The sequence below is a fragment of the Mycetomoellerius zeteki genome, unplaced genomic scaffold (genome assembly GCF_001594055.1).
Source record: "Mycetomoellerius zeteki isolate Tzet28-1 unplaced genomic scaffold, Tzet1.0 scaffold149, whole genome shotgun sequence".
Lineage (NCBI taxonomy): Eukaryota > Metazoa > Arthropoda > Insecta > Hymenoptera > Formicidae > Mycetomoellerius > Mycetomoellerius zeteki.
The window spans coordinates 41263-63777 of record NW_017256436.1 but is presented as its reverse complement, the minus strand read 5'-3'; the positions used below and the strand labels follow the sequence as shown (position 1 = coordinate 63777).

At 38.8% G+C, this 22515-nt stretch overlaps 1 protein-coding gene across 3 annotated transcripts in view; it reads right to left on the bottom strand.

The window, feature by feature from the left end:
• Cad89D (cadherin 89D) overlaps positions 1 to 22515 on the bottom strand; it is a 34106-nt gene continuing 11591 nt past the window's right edge. Inside the window, exons 2-22 of one of the 3 annotated variants that reach the window (XM_018444337.1) lie at positions 19705 to 19859; positions 12909 to 13039; positions 12684 to 12839; positions 10917 to 11025; positions 10355 to 10557; positions 10029 to 10157; positions 8545 to 9502; positions 8047 to 8205; positions 7617 to 7794; positions 6847 to 7108; positions 6456 to 6759; positions 4337 to 6036; positions 3803 to 4015; positions 3483 to 3571; positions 3339 to 3422; positions 3200 to 3268; positions 2739 to 2942; positions 2153 to 2353; positions 1359 to 1523; positions 599 to 972; positions 1 to 423 (exon numbers count right to left, since the gene is read on the bottom strand). In XM_018444337.1, coding sequence (XP_018299839.1) covers positions 386 to 423; positions 599 to 972; positions 1359 to 1523; positions 2153 to 2353; positions 2739 to 2942; positions 3200 to 3268; positions 3339 to 3422; positions 3483 to 3571; positions 3803 to 4015; positions 4337 to 6036; positions 6456 to 6759; positions 6847 to 7108; positions 7617 to 7794; positions 8047 to 8205; positions 8545 to 9502; positions 10029 to 10157; positions 10355 to 10557; positions 10917 to 11025; positions 12684 to 12839; positions 12909 to 13039; positions 19705 to 19804 — 5826 coding nt within the window. In that variant the 5' untranslated portion in view covers positions 19805 to 19859 and the 3' untranslated portion in view covers positions 1 to 385. Of the gene's footprint in view, positions 437 to 598; positions 973 to 1358; positions 1524 to 2152; positions 2354 to 2738; positions 2943 to 3199; positions 3269 to 3338; positions 3423 to 3482; positions 3572 to 3802; positions 4016 to 4336; positions 6037 to 6455; positions 6760 to 6846; positions 7109 to 7616; positions 7795 to 8046; positions 8206 to 8544; positions 9503 to 10028; positions 10158 to 10354; positions 10558 to 10916; positions 11026 to 12683; positions 12840 to 12908; positions 13040 to 19704; positions 19860 to 22515 lie in introns of those variants that run through there. The other 2 variants (XM_018444338.1, XM_018444339.1) reach the window with 2 other exon arrangements.

Below are 22515 nucleotides of genomic sequence, written 5' to 3'. Positions count from 1 at the left end.
TACTGCAAAATGTATCTGTACATAATCTACAACGAATTATCTTAATATACAATATATTAATATTATACATAAACATTTGCACCTCACATTGTAACATTAGCGCGATAAATAATCTTAACAACAATTGTCACGCCATTACCTAATCTATCTCGATTAGTTAAAAAGAACATGGAAGATCGAATACCAAAGACGATGCCGTGTATTTACAGAAATGAATGATTCTCTGGTTTGTGACGACGTACGAAGACTTTGGCAACGAGATGACACGCCATGAGCAGGCGAGGTACAACAGCGATTTATATGCGAATTTACAAAGAGGAACGTTAAATTTTTCGAATAAAAATAACCGCTGTATCTCGGTGCTCCTTGGAAGTTCCTCCTCTTTTTACAAATCGGTGCTGCTAATAGAGCATGTGGCTGGTTCTTGATTGTGTACCTGCGAATTGATTATCTGTTCAATTTTGTCGGATTATCATTACTGCGTTAAATTCAATAAACGGCAATAAGATTTTTGATATTTTTATTTCGTAACACTAAAATAGTATCTGTTTCCCATATTTAACAATAGTATTTTTTGCTTTTGACGATGTTGACCTACCGTGCATAGTCGATGTATTCGGTAGGGAGCCCACTAACGATATCTCCGTACCCGGGTGCTCGTGTATCACCGTCTCGGTGATATTGTTCTCCGCCTCGGAATGAGCACGGCGATGCTCCGCTTTTTGTCTCTTCGCCGTACCGATGCAGTAATGTTGCTGCTGCTGTTGCTGCTGCTGCTGCTGCTGCTGCTCCCGCTGCAGGGTCATCTCGTGAGTATAAACGGATTCGGCATTCGAGAAGGAGTGAAACCGCTGCCGCCGTTTCGCCGCCGTTGCACGTCTCCCGACCACGCTGGAGGTTTCGTGACTGCCACGGGAGACGTCATTGCATCTCTCGCGACGTTGAAGGGACTTGAGCGAGTCTTCGTACCCGCTAAAAGAAAATAGAGGAAATTTTTGCCACAGAAGGAGGAGGGTGAGAAGTATGAAGCTCGTGTTAAATAAATTGGGACAATTACAGATGTATATACGTTACATTGGATTCAGCAAAATTTATTATATAGCGATTAAAATGTTATTTAAAAACACACGATAATTATATTTTTTATTTTCTTCATATATTTTTATAATTTATGATTATTAATATATTTATTATTATTAATATTTTATAATTATTCCATATATTGCTATAATTTATTACTTTTCTTTATCACAATACAAAATGTTTGCCAAATTCGACACGATGTAAGTAAATTCGAGCTTTTTATCGGGGAAATTGCGCTTGACTGACAAAAATTTCTACTTAGAAACCCAACTTACTTGCTGCTCTCGCCACTGGAAGGGCTAGACGAGTGACTGCAACGGCAAGAGGTGCGCGCTACGATACCAGAATCCTGACCACTGGAATGCAGGGATGTCGCGGATGCCTCGAGGCCTTTCAAGGTTCCCGTCGACCTCACCGCGTGTTTTCCGCCCCCGCCCATCCTGAAAATAGCCCGTGGTAGTGGCATCTATGTAAGATATTCAGAAATTTCCCGATACTATATAGTCCATAAAGATAAGTCTGTGCAAGCCTTCGGGTATACCGATTACATAATATATTCCAACTTCATATTCCTAACGTCAGCATATCTTCGAAAAATCAGATTTTTATTAAAAATACGAAACAATATAGTTTACCCACTATCATAATTATTAAACATATTGATGACTCTATTTGTACATAAAAGAGTCATTGAAGATTATTCTTGTACGAATACAAGAGTTTTCTTTATTAAAATGTAAATACACTTTATATTAATAGAAAATTCATTACAAAATGTTTAATATTTAATATTAAAATGATAACTTATTTATTCGTAAACGTTAATGTGTCAGATGCTGTTATAAATAACAAAAAAAATTTATGTAGATTTTCTAAAGTAAAAAATAAAATAAAGCTTAGAGTATAATTTTATAAAATTAGCACATATATTAATTAGATTCAATACATATTTTTATATACTCGTACTTCTACATCATAAAAAGATTAATACCTGTATACCTGCCATAAATAGTTAAAGTCACACAAAATTTCCTCGCTATCTAATAATCTTTAATCAGGTCAGACTTACGTGTGAAAGCGGACGCAATTGCCGTGCTCGCACATGCTCTGTCGCCTGGACATCTCGGTGCAGAAGGGTTCCGGGTCGTAATGGAGACCGTCGACGAAGGTGGGAAAGAGCGGCGGCTTTTGCAAAGTGCCGGCGGGATCAGTCAGAGCAAATCCGACCGGACCAACCGTCGAGAACATGGCCTTGTCTCGTCGTCTACGACTAACGAATGGAATTCGAGACTCCCATTCAGAACGCGTACTTTGTGTCGAAGATAAAAAGAATCGGCATTTAAATTAGTCCATGCCGATCAAATACCAACAAGACATCGATTCGATCCCCCATTCCATTATTTTATTCCGAAATCCTTTTTTTTTTATATAATTAAGCGTCGCCATGAGTTTAGATAGAATAATAGAATATGTTAATAATTGTTAATAGATAAATAGATTTTACCGACATTTCGGTATACGAAAATGTAAGAAAAGTAAAAGAAGATGATAAGACCCTTTAGCCAACATTGTCCAGGAGTTAGTATGACAGCGCAGATGAGCGTTGTGTTGACCTTAGGCGAGATGGCGAGCGAGCAAAACCATATTCCGCGTACCGTTTGTTGCGACGAACACAGGTAATGCATAGGGCGGTCACAAGGGCACCCACGAAGACAACGCAGCCGAGTACCACGACGCCTACTTCGAGGGCGGACAGCAAGTAACGCTGATTACCTCTACGTGGAGCGTTACCTGCGATTTCCAGGACATGATATTCATCCAGTTCGCGTTTTATGTCCGCTTTCTTGGTATTAAAAACGCTAAAAAGATACATGTAGATGTATTATTAAAAAATTAGATTTGTTACTATATTTGAATATCGAATATTGAAAAATTGATTTGAAACTTTATATAAAATATTAATTAAATTTTTAGTGATTTATTTAAAGTATTGTATTAAATTATTGAAAAAACTTTCAATTAATTAATAAAATAAATAATAAAAGTTATGCTAGATAAAAATAAGGAGAACGAATTTAAAATACTTTTTACATTTGATAATAATGCGATTGATTACCTGTGCAAGGTTTCCATGTCTATCATAACATTCAAATGTGGATCGATCGCATACAGATAAACATCGGTACTAAAAAATAATTCAAAATATAACGACCAATTTGAATTACACTGTATCACTCATCGAACAAATCACTTACGAGGCCGCATCGATCAAGTTCTTCTCAATGTGGGGTTCCAACTTCCTTACCCGCACGTCCAAGCCAGTGACATTCTGCAACGCTCTGAAAAACAATTAGTATACGTCGTCATGCTTGTTACGAATATCACGAAGCAGAACTTACATAGTGATGTTCTCGAGTTCTGGCTCGATCTCGATAGGCTTCCGACCCATGACCATGACGACTTGCTTCTGATCGTCCAACACGTACACCTACGGATTCAAAAGCAAGATATATACCGGATGGCACGATAAACTGTCAAGGTCGGCGCCGAGTGAAGTGAAAGAAAGAGAGAGAGAGAGAGAGAGAGAGAGAGAGGGAGTTTCCGTCCTTTGAAACATCCCATTTCCTCGCGGGGAAATTAGCCCGGACACTATCTCTAACGGAGAGTAATTAAGATACACCGCGTGAAAAGTACGTGGGAGTATAGAATATGAACTTACGAAGACGTTGGTAATGCTGCTGCGTCCGTTCTCGGCGCCCTGTCTATCAGTGGCCTTGACGTCGAAACCGAAGACGCGACCGGCGTCGCGGCCAAAACTTGCTACAGATCGCACTTGACCGCTGAGTGGGTCAATAGCGAAACGCGGAGCATCCTCTCGGCCAAGAATTTGATAACGTATTTCACCATTTATTCCCAGGTCCGGATCCTCGGCCTGTGATTCGCCAAACGGGTCCAAATAAATTCCACTATTAAAGCTGATAGCTGATTTTTGAAACGTTTCGAGTCTTTAACTCGAGAGTCTTCAATTCTTAATACTAGTTTCATTAGCATATTTCAAGTTATATCGTAATTAATAGAACGCTCTGTATATAGACGAAGGTAAAGGAATTTAACATGAGAAGTCACGTCAGCAAATTAAATCAAATCTGAAAATAGAGACGTCAAGAACGAATACTAAAAGGTAGAGAGAAGATATGAAAGACCGATGTAAAAATGGATTAAAACGAGCTCGCTTTGACTCGCGCATACATACCTCTACTTTGACGACCTCGTAACCGTAATGAGCAGTAGTAGGTATAACGGCGAGGATGGGCTTGTCTTTTGTCTTGAATCTGGGCGCGTTGTCGTTTACATCCTTTACTCTGACGACCACTCTAGCTTCATTAGGCGCGAGTCCATTCAGCCTCTCACCAACAACCGGATAGATCATCACTGGCATGCCACGGCCGAGCTTTAATCTGTCGACTCTGACCTTCACCTCATACCGATCTCTGGCTTCCCGATCGATCTCCGTCATCAGATATAGGGAACCGTTCTTAGGATCGATTGAGAAGTGATCCCTGCCGTCAGAACCGTCAGCCACGACGCTGTATCTTATGTAATCACCATGCCGATCATCGGTAAGATCGAGCCGCGCAATCAGTAATGGCACGGAAGCGTTCTCGTCAACCTCCACTTCGTAATATCGATGCCGGAAGGTTGGCATCTTGTTCACCTCGTTGTCCGCCTCCTCGTCGTCATCGTCAACGTTCAATACTGTGACGAGGACCACAGCTGAGGAAGTCAAACTTACTGGCGAGCCGAGATCGCTCGCCGTGATGATCAAACGATGATTGCTCTTGGTCTCGTAGTCGAGCTTAGCGATAGTTGTGATAATGCCCTCCTTACTGTCCACTGCAAAATATTGTTTGACCGCGTGATCCTCATAGCTCAGATCGAATAGGATTAACCCGTTCCCATTGCCAGCGAAATCGCTATCGTTTGCGTATACTCTGGCAATTTGCGTGCCGATTGGGCTGTTCTCCAGGATGGAAACCCGATAGACCGGCAACTGATCACCCTCCTCAAGCTCGTCGTAACCGTGGAACATTGGCGCGTTATCGTTTACATCCAATACGTTTATTTCCACTTCCACGGAGGAACTCAAACTTGGTGAGCCTTGATCGCGAACGATTACGAGAAGACGATGAGTCATAGCTCTCTCTCGATCAAGAGTCCCGCTCACTTGTATCACTCCTTGATACGGATCCACCTCGAACGATCGTGACGCGTTGTTAACTTCTTTCGAATCCTCATGGCTAGTGATCAGCTCGTAACTGAGATTGGCGTTTTCATCGAAATCGGCATCGAGCGCTTGCACCGTACCGATAGCGTAATTAGAGTAAGTACCCTCGGCCACATCGAAGGTATACCAGGACTTGTCAAAAACGGGTGCGTGGTCGTTTACATCCGTCACGTGGATTCTGATGGTGATATTATCCATAAGACCGTCAGAGTCCCTTGCCAAGACGAACAATCGAATGTCCTTTTCCGACGGTAAACTCCGAGCGACAGATATCTCGGCTGTGCGCGGATCGAGATGGAAGTAACGACGGCTAGTTACATCATAACGACGCGATCGAGCCCCGCTGGAAGTCGTCTCATTCCCTAGACTGTACGTTATCGCTGCGTTCGCGCCCTCATCTTTATCGTCCGCCAGCAGACGTATTATCGGTACGCCAATCGTCGTATTTTCTGGCACCAACAGCAACGGCGAGCGCCGTCCGCCATCCGAATTTTCAGATTGAGCTTCTACATCTTCTACCTCGTCCTTCTCGACAGATGTATCGTCACTTGGGTTATACGATACGCGCACACCCTGATCCGGCAGGACTACCATCCGTATGAACTTAGGAGGATTGTCATTCTCGTCGAGCACCATTATCTTCAAAGTGCTCTCTGACTGCAATCCTCCTATACGAGAAACAAATAACTTATTTTCGATCACCTCGAATTTTGAAAAACTGTTTCCATAAAATGTATATAAAAAACACATGACATTAGAAACACATCTACGCTATACCATAATGGTATATCTTAACCCTCAACTACAGCTGTTAATCTTCAATTACAGCTAAGGATACTACACTTAAATTTAGAGCGTTTTCTTTGAAGTACAGAGTGAACCTCTGCTTTATGTCAAATGACGGAGGAAAAGATTCAAAGTTTTTTTTACCTACAATTTAGAACCTCACAGTACAGATAATACAACCGTCTAAAATTTTCACTTTGGATCCAAATTAACCCATTGCTGTGAGGATTAAATATCGTTGTAATAAATGTTTGGACGTTTAACTGATATTAATAGAAATACGGATTATCAGAGGACTTACCTCTGTCAGTGGCGATAACTTGGAATTCGTAGTTTGCCCTTGTTTCGCGATCTAGGACACTGTCATCGATACCCTCAAAGTACACTTGGCCTGTTATCGGATCGATTCTAAACTGGCTGCTACCGTCGCCCTGTAGTGCAAACGTAAAGTCTCGATTTTCGCCCTCGTCTTTATCGCTCGCCACAATCGGATTTGTCAGAGTAACTTCCGTTCCCGCAAGACTGTTCTCCATAATCCGACCTTCGTAAGCGGACAACGTGAATTCCGGCGCGTGATCGTTTTCGTCGTCCACGACTATTCGCACCTGAGGATTAGGATCGTAAATCCAACGATTAGAACGACAGACGAACAAATAACGGATCGTGGCTCGATTTGCGAATGACAAACTTACTTGAAACACGCCCACGCCGCGTAAGCTCTCGGCAATCACGGTGATACTATAATTCTCCCTTGCCTCGCGATCCAAACCTTGAGGAGCATAGAGAGAACCGTCATCCATAATGGCGATATCGGGCACATCCTGCTGATTGACGATAAGAAACTGAGTACCGGACATAGCCGTCGTTGTGCCATTATGTGGAAGCACTTGGCCGATCAATGCGCCGGGAACATTCTCCTTTACATGGAAAATCAAAGGAGCAGTGGTCGTTCCCCTGCAATCAACGGTCATTGACTTTTCAATAAGCAAATGGGTATCCATCCAAGTCACTGGACCTTTGACCTTTCGACGCGAAGTCAGTAAATCTGGCGTATCGATTTCATGAGAGAGATACATTGGAAGACGCGACAAAGCATAAACTCTCAAAGAATATTATTTAATAGCGATACCCAAAGATCAGATTGTGGAAAATAATATAATTTGCCAAGAAAGAACCACACAATATGACAATTACTACCCGAATAGCACAATTCATTGGTATGCATTCAAGATATATTGCGTCAATATCGCGTAAATAAATTGTGCTATTAGAATAGTAATTTGTTTGGATATCTAATAGCTAACAAATCAGTCAGACGTTAAATAGCGAAGCTTCCTTAACGTAAACAACAATTAAAGAAAACGTAAAAGAACGTGTTTCACATATTTTGCTCGATTCTTATTCGTCGAAAATGTCATGAAAGTCATTAAAAACAAATTAGATGCTATGCAGTTTCACTCACTTTGTAAAGATACCCCGATTGTCATTCGGATCCACCACGTGGATCGAAACGTTCGTGATCAGTGTTAGTTCCCTTTCGTCACTGACGATCGCTTCGAAGTCGTATATGGAATGGTCGAAGCGCTCGATCTCCTCCACAACCGTTATTGTGCCTGAGCGCTCCTCCACAGCAAATGGAACTGAAATCCCATCATATATGTATGCAGCATGTGTTACGCATTTGCATGAATAATATAGGCATTTTGCGCATCGCGTGTTTCCAGCTGCGGAGGCGTATTGAAATTAGGACGCACGAAATTAGGATACCCCTAGCGCGGGCGGGGATTTATTAGACCGTTAAGAAGTTGCGACGTGTGTAGCGCTTTTAATTCCTGCGAGAGCTATGGATTAATTAACTCAACGCACACCATCGCTGTCACGTTTATACATACCTCCCTCTTCGTAACCGTGTAGAAGATCGTAGATAAGGTCGTTAGTTTTAACAGCATCGTTTACACGAATCTGCCCGACACTTGTACCTACGGGCACGTTCGCACCGACCCAGAACTCGTACGGCGCGCCGACGAAATCTGGTTCCCACGAATTTGGACCTGAAATACATGAATGTTTCGAATAATGTCTCAGTGAAAGTTTACACTATTTACGGGTAATTGAAAATGTCTACGTAAACATGGATTTACCGTCATTGAAAAGACCATTTAAGTTATTTATTTGTTCTTCAAAAAAAATAGTAATTATATTATTAAACAGTGAAAAAGCAATAGATGGTATCTGAAAGTTTTCCTTTACTATGAACTATTATTTTTAACTCGAACAATGATGCGTACTGTTATTCAGTTTCGAACAAAGGCTCTAATAATTACATCTGTCATTTAAATTAGACAGTGTTTGTTCATTAACTCCACCACTGTCTTAAATTTCAGACTTACCGTCCGCTCGAAAGACGTCCACCGTGACGACCGCTAAAGAGAATCTCCTCTCGCTAGGATTCGCCGGCTGATCAGCTGCTTCCACGAAAATCGCGTGTCTACCTTCGAGTATCGGACTTTCCGACACCGTGATCAGGCCCGTGCTCTCATTCACCAGGAACGGCGGTTTCCGAAGTGTGGAGTTGCCAGGTTTCTGCAATCGATAGCGGACCAATCCGTTGGGACCCAGATCGTCGTCTACCGCATGCACTTGACCCAACACGGTGCCGACCTTCACGTCACTCCTCGCTACTAATTCGTAAAGATTGCCTGGCACGAAAATGGGATTGTTGTCGTTAGCATCGAGAAGAGTAATTTCGACATCCACGGAAGATCCTTTTGATCCATCGCCCGTCACAACGACGCTCGGCCTGTGCTCCATGGCGTAGACCTTCATCTTCAGATGATCGCGCTTCTCGCGGTCTAGAATTGTCTGGTCCTTTACGGTGAGCCATCCAGACTGTGGCTCTACGGAGAAGGCGCCAGACGAATCCTCCAGCTGATAATCGAATTCCCCGTTCTCGCCTTGGTCCTTGTCGCGCGCGATCACCTGCAGCACGCTGAAGCCGTTCGGCAGATTCTCCACGATGCTGATGTTGTAAAGATCGACTTCGAACTGCGGTAGATTGTCGTTCAGGTCCATCACTTCCACTTCAACTCGCGCGACGGTCATTTTCAACGGGTTATCCACCTGCGATGCGTGAACCTGAAGATTAAACGTATTGCCCGGCAAGCTTCGCTCGGCGTCGAGATCGATCGCACGTTTCAGAAACAGCGACCCATTTTTCGGATCAAGATGGAAGAAACCCCTTTCATTACCGGATATTATATCGTATCGTACTGGCACATTTATATCTCGATCGCGATCGGCCGCGTGGATCGGATAGGTAAAGTTTATCTCTGTAAAGATTGGATATTCCTGCAAAAGAAAATAATATCACACTCCGGAATTTAAAAATATTATATTAAAAAAAATATTATTAAAAATTTGCAAGGTCTAAGAAATGTTATTTTTGCCTTATAAAGTAATACTTTGCCTTAAAAAAAATACTCTTTCGTTATTAAAAAAGAAAGAAAATATGTTAAACAATATTCATACAAAATAATATTTTACAACAATTCATATTTTTTTGTAGCTGAGATGAAAAAACATTTTAGATGATTATTCCTTGGTTAAATGCTTCATTGAAGGCCAAAATCGAAAAATATTCACAAACATTCGTTGATTTTAATTTGTTCAATTTTCAGTTTCGGGTATATTGACAATTAAATCTCTAAAATAAAATCCTCATCCAAATTTATTTATGAATATTAAATAACTTTGTATCTAATTTTGCCTACACATATGAGATATTTATTATTTCGCTTAAACACGTTCAGGATGATTAAATCATTTCTAAACGCCTCGCGCATTAAATGTAACAAAATAATTTTTATAATCGTACCGGCATAGGATAAAATTCGTAAATTTTCGCCTTGTAGATGTCTCGCGTGAATTTCGGATCAAGATCATCGTTGTCCACCACAATAATTTTTACGGTGCTGTTCGTGCTCCTGGCAGGGACACCACGATCCTAAGGAATTGCATCATGTGTTACGTCAGGAATTACTATTGCAAATCAATCCAGTTTGTCATTCATTGCTGAGTTGCAATTTCTTGCAAACGTCGACTGTTGCAGAACGCAATAGTCATTTAACTTTTCATATTCAGCGGAACAATTTTATAAAGCAGAAAAAAAAACTGTATTTTCAGGTACGTCATATTACTCACAGTCGCAGTAATAACCAAGGTGAATTCACGATCTCCGCTGTCGTAGTCGACTGGTTTCCGGAGTATCAGGGCGGTTCTGTGCCCGGACTCGAGAGAAAATTTGCCTTGTTCGTTTCCCTTCACGATAGCGTAATAAACGTCGCTGTTCGGCGTGTTCGGCTTGTCGCCATCCAGCGCATGAATCCCGCGGAATATCGTCACACCTGCGAGTTCATTTCAAATCTTTATGCCGCGCGTCAACTTATATCGAACAGAAAAGCGAGAAAATCCGAGAGAAAAATCGCTACGCGATTCACGACAGAATTTGGAAAAATGGAATTTGATATGACGAAACTGTGCACGTCCGGTCTCGGAAAAATATCTGGGGAGAATATAAAATGTCAGATTCTAAAAACCCCGCTTGACGTGCAGCGGACCGTGTAACAGCGTCAAGTAACATTTTATTTCCGCGATTGTGGATTACGCGACATATATATTTATGCAAAATCGAGGATATCAATTATGTGACATTTAGGTACGGTAGGAGCGATTTATGGTATCGCTAGTGGGTCTAATATCTCACCGACTGGCGTAAGCTCGTCCACCGTCACGTGATAAGGCGCATCGACAAATTGTGGCGCGTGATCGTTTATATCCTCCACGTAGATCGTCACCGACAAATGCGACGATACCTGAGCATAAACGGCAGAACATAAGTCACACTCAGTGGCTGCACCCGATCGTTCCCTGCAACCCCTCGTCGATCGAGTCGCTCGCCATCTCTAATCCATGCTGAATTATGCGTCGACACAACGTCTCAGGGTTCGTTTTACGGCGCGAATCATAAAACGCAATGCTATAGCTATCGCGTTTGGAAAATGAAAAAGGATCGATGGTTTCCCCGGGAAACGGTACACTGGTGGTCCAGCTACCCGCGGAATGGCGTTTAGGCGCGTACATATTCGATGTGGACGGCGAGTTAAGCAGGGATTTAGCGCGCGACCGTTCACGCGAAAGCCGTAATCATCGGTAATCAAGTCTGGTAAATAGTGTACGGCAGACGGCAAGATCTATGGAGCGTTATTGATCATTACTTTCCGCTCGTTTCCTCGCGCGTTACGCTCGTCGCGGCCGAGTATCTTCGAAAGCAAGTAAGTCGGGCGCTGAATTATTATAAAAAAAGTGGACCGCGAGAAACGTCGATTTGCATCCGTCAATTTGCGCGCCAAAATGAAAATGTTCGGTATCCGAAAATACATGAAAATACAACGAAATCCTGGATCAATATTTAGGGAGCTGTTAAGCGTGTGCCGAGCGTTGCGTGCGTTAACAACTCTTACTCGCTTCGGTATTCCGCGCGCGGGAGTCGTTACATAAACGCTTATTACCACGCGCAAAAGAGCTTGAAACCGGTAAATTCGCCCCGTTCATTCGTTTTTTTCCCCCGCAATTAAACCGGTTCACACGCTCTAATTGCACGCTCGAATCCAAAATCAAAAAATTCGCGCGCGTTATAACAATTTTTCAAAGAGCAACGAACGGTATCCACGGTAATACCAGTAAAACACGATTAAATTATCACGTGACATAAAATATCATTCCATTGCTAAGAAAAATGATTACTTCAATTACTTTCTTCCTTTTGAGTAACGATTATCTTTAACAAAGAATATTTTCTTGATGATAATCTCAAAATATACTTATTACAAATTTTAGAAAAATTTATTATTATGTATTCGAAATAAGAATTTATTTTCGTTTGGAGAATATTATAAAATTAATCGAAGGAGCAATTTTATACAATAAACAAATCAAATTTATTTTAATTTAATAATCTTGATTGAAGTATTAAACTCATTATTATAGAATTCAGAATATGTTTTGAATAAATTTTATACTTATGATGAATTTATAATAGATTTGCGGATATATAAACTTTTGAAATATTTAAAACAAGTAATTATTACTTGTGTATAGTAAGTATATTTTGCTGTGTGCATTCACGGGGACCGTTATGAATTTGATTGTATATTACAAACGTCAACGTAATGAAAAGACTGCGCATTCCACGATCATTACATATAGCATCTGTTAGATCTTAGCTCCGTTAGAAAGAATTGAACAATCAGCATCTCTTTGCGACTCTATCAGCATCTCTCTTCAACTCGATACTTTAGAAAGAGAGAGCGCGATCCGATTTAAACTTCTCACTTTTTTTAAATCGATAGTAACAATTTCATAGGAATGCGCAATCTTCTTCTTATTATTGCTATCTATTCTTCTTATGATTGTCTATGATTGCGTGGTCGACGACCGACGAAACGTATGATATGTAGCTTCATGTCTTTACCAGTGAGTCACCAGAGCCAAAGTCGCAGGAGACTCGAAATTTTAATAGATTCCTTGGGGATTCCGCATCCACCAGATCCTCCAGGGATTGCGCCAAAATCAAAGAAACGTGCGTCTCGTTCGTTTCCTTATAAGCAAAGAAGCCGGCGTCTTCCTCCTACGCGAGATTTATTTTTTTAAGCGTCGCTTCAGATAAATAGATTAGTATGCAGAGATGATGACGTACCTTGTCAACCGGCGTAATGGAGAGTCGATTTCTGGGATGTGCCTCTAGTGAAAGAATTTCAGTCCCTGTTTCCAGATTCTCTGGTACCCTCACGAATTTCAGGTACTCTCCGACAGGATAAAACTGACATCCTAACGAGGAGGAAAACGCAACGTTAAGCTTGCATGTAAATTGATTAAAAGCGAGCGTGAGCAGTCGCGAAACGCCGGAATTAAAATGCAGAGAATGGAATTCGCGAAATACGCTGTTATGCATCGTGAGAGTAAGAATATGTACTTCTACAACAGAGTAGAAGTAATCGAGTCAGTTTTATTTCTACTTTTATTTCTCTCTACGATCAGATAAGAAGTAAAAAGGCATTGTCGTCGAATACAATGTCGAAGACAATATAAACAGCGTTGTTTATCTTGGCCAGATTTGCTTCAATTTTCACCTACTTGTCGATAGACTTTGCTTCTCCTCAATTTACTTTTAAAGTTTATGACAAGGAAAGGTCGATATATACAGTAAAAATAAAATATTTTGGACTTTCCAATTGGAGTTGTGTCTAAATTCCTTGCTTCTCTTTCAAACACTTCTATACAGAAAGATATACGTATGGAGTCTCCGATATAATAAAAGATGTCACTTTTTAGTCATAATCAAAGAACAAGTCAAAGTTATTGAAAAAAAGTTCAATATCCATTTCTTTGCCAATATAGATTAATTGTAATCTTGGTTTAACTCACTCTTTTTCTGATTCTTAGAACTAGAACAGGATAAAAAGTAAATCGAGATTAAAGTTATTCTGCTGCATCAAGAGAAATGGACATAAGAGCACAATAAATATTTTATTCGTCGTTTATGCATTATTTACGTGTAATATTAAATAAATATACTTGAAAAACGTAAACTTTCTTTACGATTAAATTTCTCCATGATACTTAAATAATGGATATTCTCTAGCTTGTACATATCAGGAGATAAATACTTTATGCACGGAAAATGTCAGGAAGATCGGTAACGCGAACATCATGCGATCCTCTTGTTAAGGAAATAATAAATATGTAGAATAAAGTTATTACACAAATTGCTGACAAAATCTTATGCATAATATTTTTATAATAACTTGTATAATTCGAATAGTATCAGCGTCTTTTGTCAACAAAATAACGTAACGTCAATGTTATAATTTCACATTTAACAATGTAACTGTTATGTAATGAGTTACATTGCATTTATATTATCAAATGTGAAATTTTAACATTTACGTTATGTTACTGAATTGATGTTCACTAAGTTGTTTATAAGGAAAAAATCGTTTTCTAATCAAGAATACGCCTATAAATTTATACTTTTATTCCAAAATATGGCTATATAGAATACAATTGTTTTTATTTTCGCAATATAATACGCTCCGAATAATACAAAAACAAGTCGAGTAAACCGTTATATGAACGGTATTATTTCATATATTTTATCTCAGATAAAGAGGTTGTCAAATCTGTGCTGTACGTTTCGTCATTCAAAACCGACATGCGTGGCACGTAAACGATCCTCCGGATTTACATTATTGTTGCGTACGCGTTGAAATCCACGCAGGGAACACGACCGACTAATTATCCAGCATAATCTGGACGCGAGAGTGAAACATCGTTTCCGACTGCGAAAGGGAACGGATAGCGGAGCGTGCGCCCACCGCATTATCTAGCAACGAAGGAAGCTCGCGCCTTGATTTTATCTCAATTTATTCTGGGCTGCGATCGTTCAGCCGATCAGATCGGAGTCGGAGGAAGGATCGTGACGGCGCATCGCCGGCCACCTGAGATATTCGCAGATTCTCGAGACGATTCGTTCCTCGCGTTTCGTGTTAAGATACATCTACGACTCCCTCGTGAACTGCGGCTTTATCTCCACCCCCGTCGTAAAAACATCACAGGCCGACGATTCGTTTCGAGAGCACAGAATCTTTATAATACCAACGCACTACCAATGCGCAGATTATCATTTTATCCTCGTCTGTGCTTTTTCTCCGGCACTCCGACTACTTGGAGTTGGGCAATTGGACGATGTAAACATTTCCCCGTTCTGTAATGCAATCTTACAGAAAAGGACTCGTAGAAATATACAGTATGTACCAAAAGATGAAGTCATTCGTCGACCAACGTTACGTAAAAATGAACAAAGTATAAGAAACTTTCTGTACTGCTTTAAATATTCAATAATTTTACTATGTGTGAGGTTTATTATATAATTCTAATTACACACGCAGTAAACAATAATTAATAAACACGTACATATATCTAAGTACTAGTCCTTTAAAAAAAAATCCTCTAAAAAGAAAGAATCCAGTCAGGGACTGCTAGTCTATAATTCTTAATGATATCGGTATCGTTATTATCATTGCGCATGTATGGTAAGAAAAGCTGCGCAATGATAACGTAACAATACGGACCCTATTGTTAAGAGTTACAAAATAGAGTCTTACAGTATAGAAGTATAGAATATTTCAAGCACTGTCTCTGCCAAATCAAAATTAGTACGGCAAACGTTTATACAGATTATTTATTTTACGAATAAAAGAGGAGAAGAAAGTTCTTAATAAAAGCTCTAGGCAACTTCTCGCCGTTGCTCTTTTGAGTCGTTCTGTACAACGGATGCGAGAAGAGCTTCTAACTCGCGTTAGAGTTTCTTGCGTAACATTATCGTATCCTGATCTCATAAATCTCAATCCACTCAAAGGTGAGTTCGGACTTGATGCATTGTTATTTTGCCCTATTTATGTCGCGGTGGGTTAACCCGACTATCATTAGTTATCCTGCTGTATAAGCTCGGCGACGACGACAAGTGCCGATCTCCACGTTTTGTTGCCACTTTGGCACTTGCCGTCTCAGTTAGCTGCAGGTGGCCGTTTGTACTTATCACGTCGGACTTTCACCTTATCGCACGGTGAATGTAGCCATACTCCGATTACGAGGTGGACGCGCGCTCATGCGTACTCGCAGACCCCCGTTATTTTTTTCTCGTCAACGTGCGACTGATTGAAGTTTCCTTCGGCTATACTTTCGTAACGATTTTTGATAAGTATCTTGTACGGAAGTCTAATTTCGGGCACGAGAACGAGTAAATCTCTATAAGTACCTTCACTTATGTTTCTCATAACATTTACTCTGAAAGATAAATAAAACAGCAGCACCTGCTTCATTATTATCACATCGATCAGCTATCGATTACACGCGATTACTTCCGATCTATAATACTCTCGAGGGTTTTTCAACGGCAGGCTGAAATGCGCGATGTCACGTCAGATACGAATCGGTTACACCTTAATTAGGAATTTGCTTACATGGCAGAACTAATTGTGAAACTTACGTCTAATTATCATTAATATTGTAGATACGATTAAAAATAACTTTGCACTTTCTAACCGTCTCAGGCGACGCCAATCGAGGTGTTTTCTTGGGAGGTGCGAACGTGCTGGTCCAAACTTCTACTTGCCACTTTCTGATTCAAATGCTGGCAGATTACGTGTGTAATATGCGTGAATAATGCGATGCCAAGAAATTTAATGCGAACACTGCTTGAGCAGTCATGAGCGATATGAATTGCTACCAAAGATTTCAACCATGAAATCTATATTCCTTATAAACTTTTTATATAATAATCTCGTATAATAATAGTATAAATCAGTGAAGAGAAATAATCCTATTTTCGGTCAAAGCGGATCTTTGTGCTTAAATTTTTCAGTGTTAATTTATATACAATAATAATAGTATAACTTTTACAAGAAAAATTTTTATTGCATGTTAGTTTAAATCTGCTCTTTTTATTAGACTTCTGTTATAGCAGCGTAGCGTTACATTGTAATGTACTTGTTGTATTGTTGTTATAGTGCTTACCGATAACATTGGTATTTTGCTAATTCGCATAATTATCAATTTTCAATTTTTCTAATTTTGAATTCTAGCTGAGGTAATATTTTTCGCAATAAGTTCTTTACACGATTTTAAGATGCATTATTCTCAAATCAAAAATCAATTAATTTGTATGATTATTATTTCAGTTATGAATCTGCGTTTCAGTCCAGTAATTAACGTGTAGTTATAAATAAAAGATGAATTTATTTACACAAAAATATTATTAAGCAGTGGCTAGCATCGACTGTGTTTGGCATTTTTTTACTTATTTGATTTTTTAATTTTTGTTTGACTTCCTAATAGCGTAATTGCTATGAAAGTATTTATCTCAAACTATAAGTAAGTTCTAAGTTAGCACATGTTTTGTGGTCAGCATTGAATCTCTCGAAACTTCACTTTCCAAAAGGATTGCGAACGTTTTAAAGGAATCACTTCGCGAGGATCACGTCTCTTTCTCTCTTTCTTCCTCCTTTCTCTCTATCTAGCTATCTTTCACTTCCTCCATGTCTATTTCTCGAGTCGATGCGCGAGAGGGAGATTACTTTTGAAAGGCGAGCGGGCCAAGAAAATCGCGAGTAAGCGCTCGGCACACACACGGGCACATCTTCAGCCAGATGCGCGTTATATATCGTTGGCGACAATAGATATGCTTGCCTGTCATACACAGCATACATACATACACACGTATGCGTGTCGTTGCATTTACAGGAATAAGCCCGCTGCTCTCCAAAGCTTTAACAGAAGTGGGCCAAGGTTAGCACACTTTTTGTATGCTTTCGTAGCGTCTTCAGTTTGAGACGGACACCGTGAAAGCTCTACGTATAACATGCATTTTCATAGCATGAAGATTATACGATATCCATATATGTATAATAAATGTTTTATACATTTTATGTATTCTTCTAATTAACAGTATGAGCGATAAGAGATATTCCAGTAATTATAATAATTTCAAATATTTTCTACTTTCTTTCTGTTCTAAAGAATTTGACTTTATATCATTTCCTTTAACTAGATTACTCAATTAGCTAGATTTAATTATCATGAAATATTATTTTAATTTTTTTTTAAGTAAATTTCTTTCTTTCTTTTGTACATGTATTCGCAATTCACATATTGTTCACGCGCAGTACTTTGACCAAATACTTGTATGTATTCAATAAATGTATATTCAATAAATATGTATTCAATAAAGTTGTTATTATCAAATATACAAAGTTTATACTTACAGGAATCAAATATTGATCAATTTATTACAAAAAAATAATTATTATTTAGAGTAAACCGTAACTTATTTGGAGTTACTAAAAGTATTGATCAAGCATTTGAATACTGTTAATACATAAAATAAGTAATTAATTATTACTGTGTTTTTTTAGTATCAAATTAGCCATTATTCTGTATTAGATTTCTGTAACAGCAATGTATCATTTCAGTTAAATAATAATTCTTTAAGGCCCAATTGCACCCAACATTACTTTGACTTTAAGCGAGGCTTAAAACTTTGTCTCCTTTTAAAGCCGAGAGAGAGAGAGAGAGAGAGAGAGAGAGAGTTTTAAACCTCGCTTAAAATTAAAGTAACGTTGGTTTGCAATCAGACCTAAGTTACGTTAAACCGTATTTTACGGGACTTATGTATATTCTTTATGGAGCTTTATTCTATGGAGTCAACTTCCGCAGTGCATCGTCGAAGCTATGAAGCTGTAATGGATAACTGCTTGGATTTTCGCCGGAGGCAAACGCCGCGCAAGTGTTGTATCGACGTTGATTCTCGTGCGAATCAATCTATTATACACAACGGTATATACGCATCAGCAATCGAATATTTATATACACGAACTGCCGAGATATTGCAGGTTCTCTTAGAGGCCGACGTGGTCGGGAAATCGACAAAGATTCATTAACGAACTCGCGCCTACAAATTGATGTAGGCCCGACCGCAATCTCACGATCTAAAATGGTAACGATGGGAATTAACAGTCCATCTTCGGCAAGGCGAAGCCTTCGCCAGTTTCGCTTGCACCCTGTATGTGCAAATTGGCGCACGTACGTTCGCATTGTTACCGGCGACAATGTAAGCTGCACAAAGGTATGCTACTACTCGAGTGCAGGTTGTTCTATGTAGGTACTAATTAGACTTTAGATCAAATTTTCAATCGTCTCAGAATGCTAAACCGCCTACTAACTAACATAGTTACGTCTTGAAACATTAATTTCTTCCGCATTAAATAATCAGCAAATCGTATCTACCGCTATGAGAAGCAGTCTCATAAATCGATATAAATATTTTTATCTATCAATATTACTTAGAGAAGCGCGTAAGAATTTCAGAATATTCATTAATAGCTTTCGCTGTCAGATTCGTATTATTTAAGTATATTTACTAAAAGATTCAATTTCTATAAGACTTCAGAGTACAAAATTAATCGCAATTACAAATTTTTGCTCTGTACATCCGACATTCTTATCTGTCATACATTGTGTTTCAAATTAATTTACAATTAATATTAGCTTGTCTATGATTACAAGAATATAATCTTTTAACCTATTAGAGATTTGTTTATAAATTTACAATATTATCATATATAATCTTTTAACTACTATCTTTTAACTAACATAATATATTTTTGTATCTTTGATTGTAATACAAAATGAAATTATTTTGTTATTTAATTTTTATATTTAATTGCTTAAATAAATCGTAGCAAAGTAGCGTCGAAAAAAATTAACATTCAATGCAACTTTTAAATATGTATTGAAACGTTTCATTTCTCTTTTAAAATCTTTAAAAAATCGACATAATTTACTTTTTTATCCACAATTAATTTTTCTGTCGAAAACCTTTCTCGAAAAATGCTACGGAAAGAATAAAAATTACGGAAATTGACGCGCGCACATACCTGTTACACGCTGAACTTGGACGGAAAAAATCAGCAGAACCACCGTGATCAGCCAGGAATGCGACGGTGGAAAGGTAGACGTCCTCCTTCGCAGCGACATTTTTGGCTTCCTCTGCTTCCGGTGCGCGTCAGTCACGTTGTAGCCACGTACATCCCTGAAATTATTCACGGTGAGTCGACGACTGGCGAACCTGCCTGCCGGCAGGCGCAGAACCGTGACGAGGCATCCTCGCAGGTTGCACTAATTGTAAAGTGCATCCTACGTAGGTAGCCACGCGCGTCTTATGTAAAAGGCGCGCTCTTACACGCGCTCCACGATCAAGGGAGGAACAATTGCGTTCCGATACGGCACGGGAAAGGGAAAGGTTTATTTACCTCTTCTCTGCGCAAAAGATTAGCGCGTGGTGTACGGAAAGTAACGCGTTCGTGTTGCAAAAGACCCACGCGAGATTCAGTCTCGCCGGTGCATTCGCAAGTTTCGAAATTGCATTGCACACCGTTTCATTATATCGGAAGAAATTCATTATATTCAGTTATGATTTTCCCATGATTATATGATCTTACAAAGATTTTCTCTTGTGCATAGATGAAAGATATATATAGAAATATGAGTTCTTTTACCATTTAATAGAATACAACACTCTGTATAAAATGTTTCACTTTTACCGTATTATATTTTCTGAATCTGATGGCAGATTCTCTTTAATCAATTCAGGATCTCTTTTTTTCATCATGAACGAGATTCAATTCAATCAAGTCGATGGAATCAATTTCCTTCGAACAAAATAAATTCAGTGTTGCAAAAAATCAGTATGTTATAGTTTATCGAAATCATTCCTCACCGCAAATTATATTTTTATATAATTTACTAGTGTTTTAATAATAATATTTTAGATAAACTTATGCATTCCAAATCATCTGAATCATTTTGAAATAGCTTGAAAGTTTAATTTATCACATAATTGCCAGTATTATAATTATCCAATAATCATTAACTTTTTTTATGATGTAAGTTTTATATTATGAGTAATTATACATTGATTCTTAAAATCTAAAATGCAGTTTTATCGATCTCTTATGAAATAACAGAAATAATGCTTCTAAAATAACATATCAATTTCATGGTACTCAATTCGATATTGTCGATTGCCATAAAGAAGCTTGCGTGTACACAAAATGCGAAAAACACAACGACAAATCAACGTGAAGATCTATGCCGAGGTTCTTGCATACTGCGATTTCACTTTCAACGGAACAAGCGACCGTAACTCGAACAAATTGGCGTTACACGATTCGTGCTTGTCAATCAATTTCATATTTACTCAAGAATACTCTCCGGTATCGACCGATCGTTCCGCTTGTATTTTCGGATAAACAAAAAGAGATACGATCTATATTAAATTTAGATCGCTCTTGAAACGTTCGCACAGAATTCAAGATGGAGAAACTTCCGATTATGATTTTCTCGTTTCTCTCCATCGCACTTGCATCGCATTTATTCTATCCGACTTTGTTAAGGTAAAAGGTGAAACTTTCGCTCCGTTTCGTGCATCGTGTTTCGCGAGCGAATCTCATTTCTCTCGGCCAGATACAGGTCACATGTGCGCGTGCCACGCATTATCGATTATACGAGATGCTTCCAAAACCTCGAAACAAAATTTAAGAGGTAAAAGATTTCTTTTAAAAACATTGAAAAGAAAAATACTAGATAAGTGAAAACAAGTCCAAAAGTGTTCTAAAACACTTTGTTTTATCAAATAATATATTAAATAAATTATACTAAAAATCTTAAAATTTATCGTTTTCTTTAAAAATTTTCTGTTGTTACATAAACTATTTAGACTGGGTTGTTTCATCTTTCGGTAAACTTCAGCTCACTGTCTTACTCTTTTACTCTCTTATGCTCTTATTCTTTTACTCTTTTGTTTATCCAGTAGGTAAATTATCACATAGTTTATCCGAAGATGGAACAACCGGCCCCTAGTGAAAGAATATAAGTAAAAATTGTATGTATCGAGGTTCTATTTTTGTTTTTAATAGCAAGTGCATTTATGTATAAATTAAAGGAAAATATAAAACTTTTGTTTTATAAAAAATTATTTTTTTAATTGACAAAATAGGAAAAATTATTGCCAAAAACGAATAAAATATACAATATCATCCAGTAAAATCTACTGAAAAGATAAATTTCCAAGACAGATTTCTCATAAATTAAATTAACATTTAGTCATTCTTTTCAGCTGGATAAAGAAAAGTATATCACGTGTCACTTTTTACGTGCTTATTTCATTCTAAAGAATGTATATGACTTTTAACTTATATGAAAAAGATGAGCATGAGTGAGAGTGCAATGGGATATTCAGGACATTATCCGTTCTTCTTTTTATAAGGAATATATACTACTTCGCGCGACGTCTTTTAGGAAGATTCAATGGGTAGAACTTTCGCCCGAGATTACGGAGATGAGTTATATTTACCACGAATTAAAAATGATTCCGCTATACGATGTCCATCTTCGCAAGAAAATGTCGGGTGGCAATGAAACGTAATGCAACCCATTTATAAACGACCTACTGCTCCGCGAAAGAGAAATAACGCTTATCGACCCATCGGGCCGATCCGAATAATAAAAATCAGCTGTTTGGGGCATGGATGGTGATATAGGAGGCTACAGCTGCGCTGCGTAAGTGTTCAGATGCGAATGACGGTTCAAGTGCACTTTCGGTGCCGTTCGAATGATCAGCGCGCGAAAAGCGAATAGGACCTCATGCTCTCTCGAGCACGTTCTTTCAAATTCTTACGGCTTGTGTG